This window comes from Urocampus carinirostris, chromosome 14 (genome assembly GCF_059441175.1).
Source record: "Urocampus carinirostris isolate Australia breed hairy pipefish chromosome 14, RoL_Ucar_1.0, whole genome shotgun sequence".
Lineage (NCBI taxonomy): Eukaryota > Metazoa > Chordata > Actinopteri > Syngnathiformes > Syngnathidae > Urocampus > Urocampus carinirostris.
The window spans coordinates 4,029,706-4,046,478 of NC_142362.1; the positions used below are offsets into that span (position 1 = coordinate 4,029,706).

The 16,773-nt window shown below is 41.9% G+C and overlaps 1 protein-coding gene across 2 annotated transcripts in view; it reads left to right on the forward strand.

The window, feature by feature from the left end:
• Positions 1 to 16,773, forward strand: part of znf142 (zinc finger protein 142) — a 20,865-nt gene continuing 4,092 nt past the window's right edge. The window contains exons 1-8 of one of the 2 annotated variants that reach the window (XR_015852785.1): positions 1 to 232; positions 426 to 599; positions 2,359 to 2,428; positions 2,631 to 2,870; positions 4,083 to 4,769; positions 5,546 to 5,723; positions 5,969 to 7,873; positions 11,336 to 11,463. Coding sequence is in view for 1 of the 2 variants with exons in the window: in XM_088353640.1 (XP_088209766.1) it covers positions 426 to 599; positions 2,359 to 2,428; positions 2,631 to 2,870; positions 4,083 to 4,769; positions 5,546 to 5,723; positions 11,336 to 13,274; positions 14,388 to 14,493 (3,394 nt within the window). In the remaining variant the exon portion in view is untranslated. Of the gene's footprint in view, positions 233 to 425; positions 600 to 2,358; positions 2,429 to 2,630; positions 2,871 to 4,082; positions 4,770 to 5,545; positions 5,724 to 5,968; positions 7,874 to 11,335; positions 13,275 to 14,387; positions 14,494 to 16,773 lie in introns of those variants that run through there. The other variant, XM_088353640.1, reaches the window with a different exon arrangement.

Here is a 16,773-nt window from a genome sequence, read left to right on the forward strand (position 1 = left end):
CTCCGGCTGGATTTCTCCGTTTTCTGCTAATACTTTGACTTAAATTTTGTCCGAATTCAGTGATAAATTGTATTTATATTATTATGATAACAAATTTGAACGTTTAATATAAAAACGTTTTTGTACTATTTAGGGGGGAAAGAACGAGAATTTGCTCCCCAGTTTTTCAGCAAGCTAATGCTATAGCAAAGCTAACGCCGTCGTTGGAGTCATCTTATTATTGGTGGCAAAAGTAAGTCAATTAGCTGAAATATTTTGCTTTATTTGAGTACTTTTTAAATTATTCAACAGATATCGCCGGGTGAGTTTTTCAGCGAAACCCCCGCCATTCGCGAATTTACGTTTGTGTTCTCCAGTTAGCGGGGGAACAGCACCTTCGCGTAAATAATCACTTTTCCTTTGTTCTGTTTGTGTTATGCTTCAAGATGCCCCCCGTTCGCCGTCTTAGGAGATATCTACCGCCACATGAGAAGATCAATATCCTGGATATGCTCAAAAAAGGCGAAAGTTTTGCAGAAGTTGCACGTCATTATGACCTGAACGAGAGCACTGTCCGCTACATAAGGAAAAAAGAGACTGAGATAAGGATGAGCCAAAAAGTAAGTCGTTTATTAATTTTTCTTTCTTCTTTTACTATTTTTTCTCTTTCAGGCATATGTTTTTGTAGTATGTAAATTCGCAAATGCTTCTGAGGTGCAAATGTGGTGTGTAGTTTGGGATTTAATACAGTAGACCCCGTTATACGACGTGAATCCGTTCTGAGGTGGGGATCGTAAAGCGGAATCGCCAAATGCAGTTGAAACTTATGCCTATTAGCTCCGAAACCGCAATACCTCTGATAGAAATTTAAAAAGAATGAAATAGTAAAGGGCAGCACGGGTGCGGCACAGTTCTGAGGTAATGAGATCGGACGTCCTGTGTGGAGTTTGCATGTTCTCCCTGTGCTTGTGTGGGTTTCCTCCGGGCACTCCGGTTTCCTCCCACATTCCAAAAACATGCATGTCAGGTTGATTGGCCGGTCCAAATTGTGTCTAGGTGTGAATGAGTGAGTGAGATGTCTGTCTCTGTGTGCCCTGCGACTGGCTGGCAAGCAGTTGAGGTATTCCCTTGCCCATTGCCTGAAGATAGCTGGGATGGGCTCCAGCACACCCGCGACCCTACTGAGGAGAAGCTGTTTAGATAATGAATAGATGGATGAAATAGTACATAGTACTAGTACTGCATGTATGGCAAAGCAACTCACCCCTTGGGGATGTGGGCTTAATGTTTGGTGTGTGAGTGGTTTCTTGCCTCCCATTTGGGGGATATGGCTGGGTGACGCGAAGGGACCCCGGCTCGAGACCAGGTGTAAACATTTGCTGGCCTGGAGAGGGATGAGCGCCACCAAGCTGTACTTGCCCATGACACACCAAAGGAAATAGTTCAGGGAGATATAGATAGATGTGTAATGCACACTCATACCTGTCAACCTCCACAGCTCCATGCCCGTACAAACTGTCGTATTTTCCCGTACAAAATACAAAATAATTGTACACCATATTTTTTTTTTCTCGGAATGATGCATAATGGGAAATCCCCAGGCGGCAGACGCATGCGATTGACAATTTGCGTTTTTCCGTATAGATTTCCTTGTACGTCGTACTCGTCTTAAAATGCATAAAAATGTACTTTGTAGAGCAAAACTGTACAGCTTGACAGGTATGTACGCTGGAGATCAAAATTCGAGAACAACTTACACGAATAATTCTGAAAAAATGTCCTCTTCACTGCTCAACAGTTTAAGAACATTGTGTTGTGTCTATACCATGCTGCTACAACCTTTTTTCACAAAATGGATCAGGCATTTCAACAAAAAAAAAAACACAGACTATTATGACACCATCCCCTTATCTAAAACCTACATAAGGGCAAGGAAAAACTCAAAATCCTCAACATGAGGTAAATGAAGAAACCTTGAAGGGACCGCACATGAGGTCATCCCCTTCCAGGACGACCAGGTTGCAATGGATGTTGCAATAACATATAGTACACAGATATTGTCAACATAAAATATAGGTTATTCATATGCTATAGAACATAAGTGTGTTTTAAGCCTAGATTCAAACAGTTCCACTGAGGTTGCAGATCGAATATCAGGGGGAAGAGCATTCCACAGCACTGGGGGCCGAATGGAGAACGCTCTCGAACCTGCGGATCTCTTCTCGGCTCTTGGGATCACTAGAATTAAAAAAATGGAGCAGACCAGATTTAGCACCCAAATCCAATGTCCAAAAGACGTCTGTTTTTTTACAGGCTGAATGAAAACGACTTGCACTCAATTTCGCTACGATCAAACACATTTTGTTATTTTTGTTTCAGGGACTATTGGAGGATACTGGAAACAAGAACACTTGTAACATTTCAGAGAGACGTTTGCGCAGCTTTAAAAGTGAGTGTCTATTTGCAGTTGATGTGAAATAATGACATACCCAAAGCTTCTTTTCAAAAAATTCCTTTTCTGGAATATGACACCCAAGATAAATTACATTTTAGCAGCTTTTGTGTGTCCCAGGAGTGGATGTTATTAGTTTATTGTTATATTAAAATTTCTGTTCTCTTTTGTCTTTTGTTCGCTGGTACTAAATGTGCAGGTGAAGACCAGCAACCCCAAATCTCCACAAACAGGCCCAAAAGAAAAGCACATTCAAAACCTGTTTACACATCAGATTTGGATGACCCTGACGTCGAAGTATCAGTAGAAAATGATGAGGGCTACAATATAACAAAAAAAGAAGACGACAGCGATGAGCAAGAAAATGACGAAAAGATCCAAAATGACGGCGCCAAATCACGGAAACAGGTGGAGGGAGAGGACTCTTCGCCCACCAAAGGTATGCGAAGATCTCCTCCAAGAGTTCTCAAGTGTTGTCAAATGAGACATTTTTGAAGAATTTAACTGTACAGAGACAAATGATATTTGCAAATTCCGCCTTACTCGATAAAAAGCCTCATGTGTATTGGTTGATTTCTGAAAGACTTTTTATATACTGCCCCAACCGCCAAAATGCCAGCTGTATATAGCTGTATATCATGAATGCCACAGTTGTATCCATCCATATATGGTGTAAGTCCATGCTTCTGTCAAGCCACGCACAAGCACACAGTATGTACAGATTATAAGGTGCATGGAATTAAAACTAAAATAAGAGCAATCGTATTTATTGCACTTTTGTAAAGTAAAAAGGACTTAAAGTTCGGGTGTGCGTTTACACAAGGTTTTACAGTATATATATTAGTGCGATGATCGATCAGTCGAGAAATATAGCTGACCAAAATTGCAAAACATTGTATTCAACAGAAATCGATCCCGGGTCCCGCCGGTCAGAGCACCGAAACGTATCCACTAGACGACCATTGATATATATAATATCATATGAAAACGGCATTAGATTTGATCTCATTATCACACCAGTTCTACTCACGGTGTTAGAGATAAATGTTAGAGGAAGGAGAAAACTGAAAGTTGTCTTGAGAGTTTTAAACACAAAAAAACATGACGACGATACGGTGGTGTATCTGATGTTTATTTGGGCTTAGCGTTTATGCATTTATGTTCATCCACATATTTCAATAAAGTATCTACCTGCTAGATCCTTTCATATCAGTACTTCCCCAGCAAAGGTTAACCTTATCTTTTCATTCAACCTATATCTTGACAACGATTTTGTTTTCTCTATCTCTGGTGCAATGAGTTAAAAATAGTGTGATTATGAGAAAAAAAACGTATGTATTTTTGTATATAACCTCTAATCAGGTTTGGGTGCTCTCACCGGTGGGTTTGAGTCCCGCCGTATACAATGTTTAGCAATTATGTCAGCGATGTTTTTCGATTGTTTAAACATTGCACAAATACAATAGTACACTGAAAAGCATATGACAGTGGGTTACAAGGCCACTTTTAAAGTATGGTTTTTATCCACGGAAACCCATTAAAAGATGCACTGAGAATGAGAAAGTTGAACAACAAAATGACGATAGAACACTATATTTCTAGATTTCCTCCCATGTCCATGAGCATCCCCGTTTGCATTTTCCTGATCTAGGGCTCCAGTGTCCCACCAGCAGGAGCACATTACGCATGCACCAGCTCCAAGAAGCGGGAGACAAACCCCATCAATGCCACTTGTGCGACTACTCCACCGTGGAGCCAAACGGCCTACCCAGCCACCTGCTCAGCGCCCACGCCGATGAACTAGAAGATGAAACGACCCTCCAGCGCTATCCTTGTCCCACTTGTGGTAAAAACTTTGGACAAAGCGCGACACTGAAGGCTCACATGAAGACTCAACACCCCCGAGTCCCCAAAACCACCGTGGCGTGCTTTCACGACGGTTGTCCTTTCCGGAGTCATCTGCGAAGGGCCCACGTGCGACATTCCCAAGACGAACACGGGATTACGGCGGTAGGCTGTCCCCATTACTCGTGTGTCGCCGTTTTTCCCAGCGAGAAGGACATGGAGGTTCACTTCAGAAGTCATCTGCCTTACCACTGCGCCGAGTGCGAATTCTCGTGCTCAAACAAGGTGGCATTCCTGCAGCATCAGAAGCAGGGCCACGCAGGCAGCGAGAAGCTGTGTTGCGAATTCTGTGACTTTTTCACGTTTAATCCAGTGGTAATCAAACAGCACGTGGGGAGGTTGCACAGCAACGAGAAAAAGCACCGCTGCTCTCAGTGCAGCTATGCGACAGCACACAAGGGAGCCTTGACCCGTCACGTTCTGACGCATAGTGGTGAGGATTGTTTGATTTTTTTTTATTTTTATTTAATTTTTCTGATAGAATAGTCTTTTGTCGTCGGTGATAACATAGTGTACATTGTTTACAACAAGATTTCAGACTCCAGGACAAACATTTGATGAATACTCAAACGGCAGACATGAGATATAAAGTATAATTGGATAGATGGGCTATAGCCATTCCCTAGACTGGGCAAAGTACAGCATCCCATGATTTTCCTGGCTGTGTTGATGACTGTCTAAGGTTTTCCTGTCTGCGGCCGGGTACCCAGCGAACCACACTGTGATGCCATACCCCATTATTTTCTCTACTGTGGTTCTGTTGAAGGATACCAGCAGCTTTTGTTCCAGATTGTCTTTCTGGGCCTTCCCTACCACAGGGATTTGTGTCAATTTGATCGTATAACCGGTTGCTGGTTAACTTGTCAGACCTACAAGTAATGGGTCTTGGTCTCAGGTGGAGTTTTTATACTCTCCTATGCTTGCTTAGGTTTTAATTGGTAAACCACATCAGAGTAGACTCTGTTTTATGGCTCATGATATGTTTAGTTCCGATTTTTTTGGTTTGGAAAGCATGCATTCAGAATTTTGTGATTCTTAGATTTTTCTTGGTGGAGGCTGAGAAGTTTGGATTGGCTAAGTCAGCCCCAAGACTGTAAACATAAACTCTATAACTTTCTGATTTCAATGAAGATTATACTAAGTTAATGAACTCCCTGTATGTATTTTTTGTATTTGACATACATGCCCATGTTTTCTTTGTCTTCCAAGATGATAAACCTTACAAGTGCCAGGTGTGTGACTTCCGATGCAGAGACGAGTCTTACCTCTCAAAGCATATGGTCACGCATTCTGGTGAGAGGAACTTCATTTGTGAGGAATGTGGATACATCACCAAGTGGAAACATTACCTCAACATCCACATGAGGAAGCATGCTGGAGACCTCAGGTAGCATCGTTGTGTCTGTGTGCTGCTAAATTACGTTTTTTTCCTCTTTTGTTTTGCGGCTCAAAAATTAAGAAAATTGCCGATGTTAGGCCACCATTGATTTTTAAGACCATTTGAAACACTCCCTCCAAAAGTATAAGAATACAGAAGTTTATATCTGCATTGTTTGTTGTCATGATTGTATTAGTGAAGTGTTTTTTTTTTGTTTCTTTTTGTTTTTTCTTTTTTTACTCTACATCTTCAAGCCCTAAGGTGACGCCTAAACTTCCTCCGCCTTTGGTGTATTTTGGCCCAAAGCTCAAACGCAAGAGGACTGTCATGCCCCTTTGTGAGAAAGTCAAGATCCTTAACATGCTCCGTGACGGGAAGAAGTTTTCAACCGTTGCACGCTGCTACGGATTGAACGAGTCTACAATTCGCTCCATTAAGAAGGAAGAGGCCAACATTCGCCATACAGTGGCTATTAACGACTCACAAACCTTGAAGAGGGTGGCAAATACACGAAATAAGCACATCGTGAGGATGGAGTCTGCATTAGTTATGTGGATAAAACAATGTAGGGAGGATAATATTCCTTTGAATACCAACCTAATGATGGAGAAAGCCAGAGAGCTTTATCAGGAACTGGCCTGTGTGAGTGCAGAACGCGACAAGGATACCGAAAACAACCCTCAACCAGGACCGTCGGCCTCGTCGGAAGAACCCGTCGAATTTCTTGCCAGCAAAGGCTGGTTTGATCGCTTTAGGAAGAGATACCAGCTGAAGAGCGTGTCACCTCATTGGGAATCTGCATCGGCGGACTTTGAAGCGGCCAAGAAGTACCCGGAGACCTTCAAGGCTCTCATTAAAGAGAAAGGCTACAAACCCGAACAAGTTTTCAATATGGACGAGACTGGCCTGTTCTGGAAGAAGTTGCCAACCAGGATGTTTATGAAGGATGAAGGCCCTGGACTGAAAGGGTGGAATGATCGCGTGGTGCTGATAATGTGCGCCAACGCGGCCGGTTTCATGATGAAACCAGCACTCATTTACAAATCTGCAAATCCTCGCTCCCTGAAGAGCAAGAATAAAGACCTACTGCCCGTCTTCTGGATGCATCATTCCAAGGTGATCATTACACAAGCCCTCGTGACCGAGTGGTTCTATGAAAGTTTTATCCCTCAGGTAACGTCGTACCTCGGCGAAAAAGGATTGGATTTCAATATTTGCTTGTTGATGGACAACGTTAGTGGCCACCCACTTGATTTATCTTACAAGGGAGTGCAAATCGAGATCATACCGGCTAATATTCACCCTTTGGATGAGGGTCTTATTAGGACATTCAAGGTTCTTTATACTCAAAACATAATGCAACACATTGTCAATGACCAGGAGAATGATGACAATATTAGCGTTGATGAGCTGTGGAAGAAATTCACCATCGCCACTGCTCTTGAGGTTATTCAAATGTGTCGAGATGATTTAAAACCTGAAACGGTGAATGCATGTTGGAGAAAGCTGTGGCCGGAATGCGTCCATGAGGCTGTGGGTTTTTCTCCTGAAGACATTCAAAAATCGACGGTTGATAAGGCTGTGAAGCTGGCTAAAATTTTAGGCGGGGGTGGTTCATATAACATGTTTCCTGACGACTTGAACGACATCCTCGAGACGCCTTCCGATCCGGTGGCTGACGACGATTTGGCAGACGTCACAACGTCAGCCAATGAGGAAGCAGAAGAGGACGACGATCCTGCTCAGGAGGGCACTGAAGATGAAGGGTTGTCACTTGAAAGGCTGTCGACAATGATAAAAGCAGGAAAGGACCTCCAAGGCATGGCGAACGCCTGGGATCCCTACATGGTCCGGGCATTAAAATTCAAGAACGATATGGACGGGGCAATGCAAAGATACAAGACCCTGCTCACCACCATAAAGAACCAGGGTTTGAAAATACCCAACTCTCAAGACAATTCAACTTCTCTAGAAGACGTGCCCGAATATAAAGAACTTCTTGCGCTACTCCCTCCTGCAGCGCCTGGAGAGCAGGCGTCCTTTGAAGAGCTGTGAATGCTCTTCTTCAAAGTGCAGTACACTACAAATAGTCGTGTTATTTATAATGTACTGCACTGACCATATTTCAACAATATCCTCCGCTCAAGTTTTATTTACTGGTAAGTACCCTGACTCAAATATTACCTGTATTTTCCGTACTGTAAGTCGCAACAGCCATAAGATGTTTGATGAAGAAGGAATAATACACATAAATCACATTGGAGTTTAAGTCGCATTTAGGGGAAAATGTATTTTTATAAAACCCACACAGAGAACAGATATGATTAATATTTAAAGGATGAAAAAAAAATGGAATTGAAGCAACAGGTTGATATGTTTACGTTACGTGCCACTGCTGAAAATCAGCCTGGTATCTTAACATATAAAGTTTTTCCCATAACTATCATCCGTGTCTGAAATAACGTCTGTCCGGCCGCCCGGGGCGTGCATCTTTTACGTTGGGCGTACAACTTACAAAACGTCTCTGCCCGGGTGGCTGACAACTTTTTCGAGAAAAAAATAAAATCTTTCGTTGTTTTTTTTTCCCCCCAAATCAAATGTTTGCTTTATTCCGTTTTCGAAATCTTCGTTCGGTTTGGAAATTTCTGAATTTTGTTTTGTTTGGCAATTTGCATACTCGGCAGCCAATCAAAGGCGTGCATCGAATAAGTTCGTGGTTCTGGACTCTCTCGAGCGTTATCATTTTCTAAAGTAGACGCACAGAGAATACAAGAAAAATGGAGGCGTGTTTAGGAATCAAGCCAAAACCTCAGCCCCAGAAGAAAGATTCAAAAGAAGCTAACAAAATTGATGACGCTAAAAGCGTAAACGTACATTTAAAGCATTTGTAATTATAATCTTTATACAGAGTGAAGTAGAGGCTTGTTGTATTTGTAATTGGATTGCATACATAATATAATCCTTTTTTAATGGGAACGCAAAAGTTTACACAAGATATGTCTTCTGCATGTACTGTAGTAAAGGTGCAGCCAAGCTCATTGGTAAGTCCTTTATCATGTGGTATGGTATTAACCGCAAATGTTTCCAATCAAGCCCATCTCAAGAGGTAAACCTGAGTAATAAACGGCAAATTATAATATTACACTACACATTCAGTCATTTAGGTGTCCAGTGTTTATTTCAATGTTTCTAAATTGTGTATAAAATCCAGTTGTAAATAATTTGAAATTAAAGTGTAATTGTCGAGCTACATCTCATTCAGCAAAAAATAATATTTATAAGCTTCATTCTTCCAATACTTTTGGAGGGAAGTTTTTCCTGCAGTACATAACATTCGGGATAACACACTTTGTCTGGCTGACTTCAGGACCCACCATACTACCTGAATCGCAAGCCGCAACCCAAATGAAGAAAACTGAAAAGTGTTAAGTAGGTGTAAACGGCCCTTAGTTATTTTTATTTCTTAGCATTATATTTGCCGTGGCAAAGGTTGCGACCCACTGAAAACGGGTTCCTGACCCACTTTTGGGCCCCTCCCCTCTAATTGAGAAACACTGCCTTAATGAACATATATGTTTAGATGCAGGGGATAATCCGATTGGAAACTGACTATTGCCAGTATTCCGATTATGTAAAGCCATGTAAACGTGCAGTAGCGTGGGGGCGGCAGTAGCTCAGGAGGTAGAGCGATCGTTTTAGGATTAAGGGATCCCAGTTTGAATCCCGGCTTGTCCGTGTTACATGCCGAAGTGTCCTTGGTTGAGACACTGAACCCCTAATACCCCCAATAAGCAGGTTAGCGCCTTACATGGCTGTACAGATCACGGCCGCTATTGGAAAATGTGAAGCACACGCTTTGGGAAGTCATTGACTTGAAAAGCGCTATAGAAATGCAGATCATTTCAGATTTCAGAATAATACGATTGAAGTCTTGGTGGGACTGTGAATTTTCCCATTGCAATGGTTTGATTATTCATCATTTGTTGATTGTTCATGCATTTAAGTAATCCGTTTGCTCATCTGGGATGTTTTTGCGGGAAAGCACAGTGGGACTTGTAGTAGAGACGAATAACTCTTTTCGCACTCGCTAAAAAAAGCCTTATGGGTTAATTTCTCCGGGATATATCCCTTGAAAAACTTTACCCCACGGTTAAAATTCCACATATGTTTTCTATTCACATGTAGTGTAAGTACATGCTAATGGCAGGCCTCGTACGAGCACAACTTGTAAACAAAGAGGGCGCAGCAATGGAGGTCCCTTTTGGAGCCCAGTAGAAACAAGACCAGTACTTGATTTTGTCAAAAGTTAAATGTAGAAATGGTTCTTATTTACGAAAAATTTATTTAGCCAAAATCCGCTAAGTAGTGTCACACTTTTTTTTTTCTTTGGTGACCTTCATTAGAGCTGACTTGGAGAGAGAGATAATTGAAATACCGTATTTTCTGCACTATAAGGCACACCAGGTTATAAGGCGCTCTCTTGGGATTCAAGAAATGCCAACCATTTCCTAGTTTCTATTTTCTTTTTCGCTGGCAACTGTGTGGACAGCAAAGTAAGGATTTCATTGTGCATGGAACTGTGTTTTTTTACTGTGCAAATGCCAAACACTTTGAATTGAATTTAAAAATAGACTCATCACAGAAACATCACGATCAGTCTGAAACAAGATTTTGGGAAAATATAAAGCCGGGTTACCTCACCAAAGTTGTCTTGTAGCCATCACGTTCAATAATAATACGCAACATGGTCCTCTTCCATCCGTGAGTGAGGTAAATCCAACCGTGTCAAATATTTACACGCTCCAAAACACGAAATAATGCCGACAATTAAAAGAAAATCCGTCGAGAAGCATCTGCATGGATGAGCGTTGCTTGTTGCTAGCTGTCTTTTTAGCCCCATAATTCCTGTTTACAAATATAGACTAGTAAAAAAATGTTTTCTCCAGCCCGTAGAGCAACCTAACTTGTGATTCACATCTTTTTCGACCAATTGCAGGCTTTGTTTTACGCCGTTTTAGCAAGACCCTGTAAATGCTAAAAAGGACCCGCCTCCTTTACCTCAGAATAACTAACAATAGTGACAGATTCAAATGATGATTGACACATTGGTTAGGAAATAAAATGCAGGTGTATATATATCCCAGCATACACCGCGGACTACTTCACCTACTGGGCAAAATCGAGTCGGCGGCTGCTTGCCTTAGTTGCGAGACCCTGGGATTCAATATTAATCCATATGTAAGGCGCACTGTATTATAAGGCGCATGGTCAGCTTTTTAAAAAAAAGAAAGGCTTTTCCTTATAGTGCGGAAAATAGTAATTTGAACCTGCCGAGAGACTGAGAGTGAGACTGAGAGAGAGAGAACAAATGCTTCGACAGGACAAACAGAGCGCTACCCAAACTCTTCTTTCCAAAATTCAGAGAGGAAAAAAACAGGTGTCCAATCAGAATACAGTATGAAAGATTCTGTGATATGAATTGGCCAATCGGCATCGGAGAGCTTGAGTCAAGAGTTGCGGGCCGATCGGCGTGAATCTGCATGTAAACGTGTCCATAGAATGTGGTGTTGACAGATATTGTGTACTGCCTAACGTACTGTATGTTAATTTGTTTTTTCCAGGTACGAGTGCGATCAGTGCCTATATCGTTGTCACCGGTTGGACCAACTCAACAGCCACAAACTACGACATCAGGCCAAATCGCTAATGTGCGAGATCTGCGCCTACGCCTGCAAACGCAAAAGCGAGCTTCGCAATCACATGCTCGTCAAACATTCAGGAGAAGGGGAAAAAGGAACCATATACAAGTGTGAATATTGTGAATATACGACGTGTTTCCGGCAAGCCCTTCAAAACCACGAGAACTGTAAACATACCAAACTTAAACAATACACTTGCGCTCTTTGTCGTTATTCCTCGTTTAGTAGCATAAGTCTGTTCCTGCACAAGAGAAAAGCTCACGGTTATGTGCCTGGTGACAGAACCTGGCTGGAGAATTATGCGGCTAAAGAAAGGGAGAAGAACTCTGGTAGCATGCTCTCTAAATCTCTGATCGGTAAAGTGAGAACCGCAGTGTCCACTGAAGAAACCATTCCGACAGAAGAGCCCAATAGTCCAATCGAAGCTCCATTGGACCTGTTTGTTGGAAAAGCTACAGAAATCTGTGCTGAAGAAGTCATGAGTAAGGAAGGGTCTGTTGAAGCATCATTTCCTAGCCCTCCTGCTGCTAGTCCAGAATACTGTACTCTAGTTTTAACAACATTGAACCCTGAATCTGAAACCTTTGTCCCACTCAACGACGACCTAACTACTTATAGTGAGTTCAACAACTCGAGCGCAGCTAAACATTCGGGGGAAAGCGATAATGATGGTGAAAAGCGCTCTATTGAGTCAGAGACGGAAACTCCAGAAAGTGACGTATTGAAACACAATCAGCAATCCCATCCTCAATATGAAATTTTGGACGGCAGGTTCCGGATGCTTTCAGTCACTCAAGACGTTTACCGCTGCAATCAATGCTCTTACGTCACAAAAAAGGAGCAGACTCTTCAACGCCACTGCCAGTCTTTGTGTCGTAGCAGGGTATGTTATCACAAGTGCTTAGGCTGTGGTGCCCAGTTCAAGCAAAAACGGGGCCTTGATGGCCACCTTGCCAAGAAGTGCCCGAAAAAGTTACCCGATAAACCCGGCGCCCACAGACGAGAGAATCCAACTGCAAGTGTTAATAAAAACCAAGGACTAAAGGTTAAAAAGCGATTATCTGCTTCATCTCCCCACACATGCAGCTACTGTGCTTTCACCACCACCAGGCGTTACCGTTTGGTAGCGCACCAGTCCCTTCACACAGGAACAGGACGCTATTCCTGTAATTCCTGTGACAAAACCTTTGGAGCGGCAACCAAGCTACGGCAGCACAAGCTACGCGTTCACGACAAACGACCCGCCCTGACTTGCTCGTTTTGCGACTTCAAGGGCTACACAGCGGACGACGTTGGCCGACACGTTCGCCGGTGTCACTCGGGGGACTCTCAACACGACTGCGCCGATTGCGAAGCTCGCTTCAGTTCCGATGCCGCTTTGAGAAAGCACCGCAAGCGAGCACACCAGAAACATTTTGCTTGTCCGCGGTGCGACTACGCCTGTAGCAGCGAGACCACGCTGAAAAACCATCAACGGAGTGACCACCCAAGGTCCAAAGACACCAACGACACTTCTAAGGCTCCTCTTATAACACATTCAGACCACCAATGCTGGATTTGCTCTTTTTCTAGCAAAAAAAAGCAACTTCTTGCACAGCACCTTCTGGATGAACATGAAGAAGGCTCCCCCTCGGATAAACCACTCCGGTGCGGAAGCTGCGCATTCTCTTGTCGACACCCGTTGGTGTTGGACCAGCACTTACGCTCGCACGGAGGCAAGAGGATGTACGAGTGCACGGATTGCGAGTACTCGACAGGCAACAAACAGAAAATGACTTGGCATGTTCGAATTCACACGGGAGAAAAGCCTTACAAGTGTGAGCTTTGTGGCTATGCCTGCGTTGATCCTTCAAGGCTAAAGGTAAGTTCAAAGGGACACTGGGGACCAGTGTGGGGTTCGGCCAATATTGGCATTTTTGGATCAATACGGATTATTGGTACTAAGAAGAGGCTGATAACCATTATTTGGACCTAATATTTAATGTAAAAGGTTAAAAATTGGCGTATGAAATTTTTAGTAATGCAAAAAAGAAACACAATATTTGTTCTAATATTAAAATAAAACTTAAATAGCCATCTTAAATATATTACAGTAAATTAATTACGATTTCAACACATCTAACATGACTAATCATTTACTTATAGCAAAAACTAAGCGCAGGAATTAAAATAAAGCTTAGCAACTCTTATAAAGGTTCATAAAGACTTGAATAGCACCCTGATTTTTTCCCCAGCAACCAATAAAAATGTAAATACAACCAACATGACTTAAATTACTTAAATCAAAATATGCATCTAAATTTTAACGGAACTTGCGTATTGAAAAGTGTGGGCACACCTCTTGTAGTACCAGATTGACGAACTAATGTTACGGTAACAGCTAATCAATCGGCCTTCCACTTTAGCGTGCTTTCTCTGTCCTCAATCACAAACACACACGCTTGATTGATGAACTCATGTTACGATAAGAGCTAATATATCAGTCTCCACCTGAACGTGCTTCCTTAATACCTGTTAACTACACTTTTAAGCTCTCTTAATCACACAAACGCTTTTCTACCTCAGACCTTTTAAAATTCATTATCAGCGGTCTTGTTTCACAGGCATGTCAGGACTCCAAAGCCTGCATAGCTGCTGCTGTTTACTCCACTTTAACGTTATTCTTCCTGCTTTGGTGGCTCCACCCTTGGTCGTTTATCCAATTAGAAGGCTCTGGGTGGGTGGCATGTGAGACTGAATCCAGGAGAGAGGGAGAGAAAGGCTTGGCTGTATCTGAGTCCAAATCATCGGACCGTCAAATAAATAAAACTGCCGATAAATTCCCCAAAATTTACGATATACAACATTTATTTGTAGTACTGTTATTGATCATTTTATATTACTATTTGGCCAGATTAAGGGGTTAGGGTTAGTGTCAGTGGTTGTCTACCCCTGTCCTAAGCAATTTCGTTTTATTCTCTGCTTTTTTTCCAAGCTTCATATGAGAGTTCACAAAGACGAGAAAAAGTACCTTTGTCCTCAGTGTGGCTACAAGTGCAAGTGGGCCACTCAGCTCAAGTACCACATGACCAAACATACAGGTAAGACCAAGACATGGCCAAAGAAGTCAGACTCAACTTGAACACAATGATGTCGTTTTGAGGGATACACGCTTCAAAATTTTGGTCCTGGATGAAAATAAGAATTAATTACTGTACACCCTCGGGATACAGTGTCCCCGCCATATGATTTTTTTTTTTAAATTGAGGTGTGAAATGAGGCGTTTTTCGGCTTGTCTTTATGGCATTTTCTCCACTATATGACATCAACTTCAAATTCCATGTGCCTAAAGATTCAAACTTTATGTTGTTTGTACGTATGTCGTTACGCCTGTAAGATGCCTGTTGGCTTTGGTCAACATATCAAATGCTGGTCTTATATTGGTTTGCATCATTTTATGATGATAATGTCAGTGTCTGAAACTCATGCGAAAAAGTTAGCGGACACCAGTGCAGACAACTCTGAAAAGTTGCCGGCCCAGCCATAAAGTTGCCATCCCCATTTTTCACAACTTGAAACACAATAAGACGACTCGTCGCAAAAAAAAAATCATTGTTGCAAAGTATTAAGATTTGATAATCAGAATATATAACAGAAAACACTTTAAAATTAACTTTATTATAAATCTACTTATAACATTCATTGCATGTATATGACATTGCTGTTTTCCATGTGCCATCGGTATGTACCTGTTTTGACTCATCTTCATTCATGCAATGTTTGCGTTGCGTCGTCTGCTAAAAGCCACGTAAACTCCTCTTTCCACTATGCTTTTAATGTACGTTTACAATTTGTAGCGTCATCAATTTTGCTAGCTTCTTTTGAATCTTTCTCCCGGAGCTGAGGTTTTGGCTTGATTCTTCACCACTTATCCATTTTTCTTGTGTTCTCTGTGCATCTAATTTGGAAAATGATATGCAAAAGCACGACCTTATAACGCTCGGGAGAGTCCGGAAGCACAAAGTTATTCGATGCAGGCTTCTGATTGGCTGCAAATTGTCAAACGAACCGAAATTCCGAAATTTCTAAACCGAACAAAGATTTCGAAATTGGAATAAAGCAAACGTTTGATTTGAAAAAATAAAATTAAAATAAAAACGAATTTTTTTATTTTTTTTTCCTCTCTTGAAAAGGTTGTCGGACTTACTGTATTTGTTTGTACCCTATTTTAGTTACAAGTTCTAAGAATTGTCGAGACGCTAAAGGGAGAAACAAAAACATGCTAACCATTAAGACTATGAAAATACTTTAAAAAATCTATAATACAAAAAATCTACAACAGAAATACCACAATTCTTTTTACCAAAGTAATACTATAAAAGCAATATTACAACATAAATATTGGATCAGAAATACTACCAAAAATAATCTAAGATGGAAATACTTGAATACTTCTACAGAAATACCATTGAAATATTATAAAAATACTACAGGAATACAACAAAAATACTACTATGGAATTACTACAAAACTACAAATGTCAGGACCAGAACGGAGACAGGACCCACCCAAGTTTTATTGGAAGAAAGAGAAAGGCCCATGATCCGGTGGTTGCTGGATGCGGGAAGCGGGTCACTCGGAACGCGGAAGTGGATTTTCGGTGGCGAGCGATGGCGGTGTCGGGAACGGAAAACGGGTCAGTAGCCAGGACAGGAGAGCAAAAACGTGGTCAGGGCTGGAAGCGAGTCGCAAGCCAGGAAAGGAGAGTAGACGTGGTCGGGGACAAAAGAGGTTGAAAGCCGGGACGGGAGAGTGGACGTGGTCAGGATCAAAAAACGGGTCAAAGCCGGGGGACAAACGGGAGCAAAAACAGGTGGGAGTCAGGGTCGAAAAAAGGCTTGCCTAGTGTTAACTGAGGTTCGCAGACGGACTGACAAAAGGGGACAGATAGGAGTGGGTTCAAATAGGGACAGGGAGCTAATCAGAGTCCGAGGCAGTTGGCGCTAAAGGAGCGGGCACAGGTGATGCATATCGGTAATCATGACAACAAAAGTAAAACTACAGTAATGCAACAAAAATACTATGAAGATCCGAGTGCAGAAATACTACAATAATGTTTTTGTTTTTTTAAACGCATCTACGGTAATGCTTAAAACGGGGACTTTATATATTATTTTCTACAATTACGAGTGTTTCCAAACCAATTTGATGAAACAAATCTATCTAGAAATAAATATGAACAAGTACCACATGTAGATGTTGGGATAAAAGGGGAAAAAGAAAGAAATTGGCCAAATTTTTGAACCCCCATGCAGCCCCCAATCTCAAATAGTTGCCCTCACCTGGTCTCTACTGTATTAGAAAACCGTGAAATACCCAAA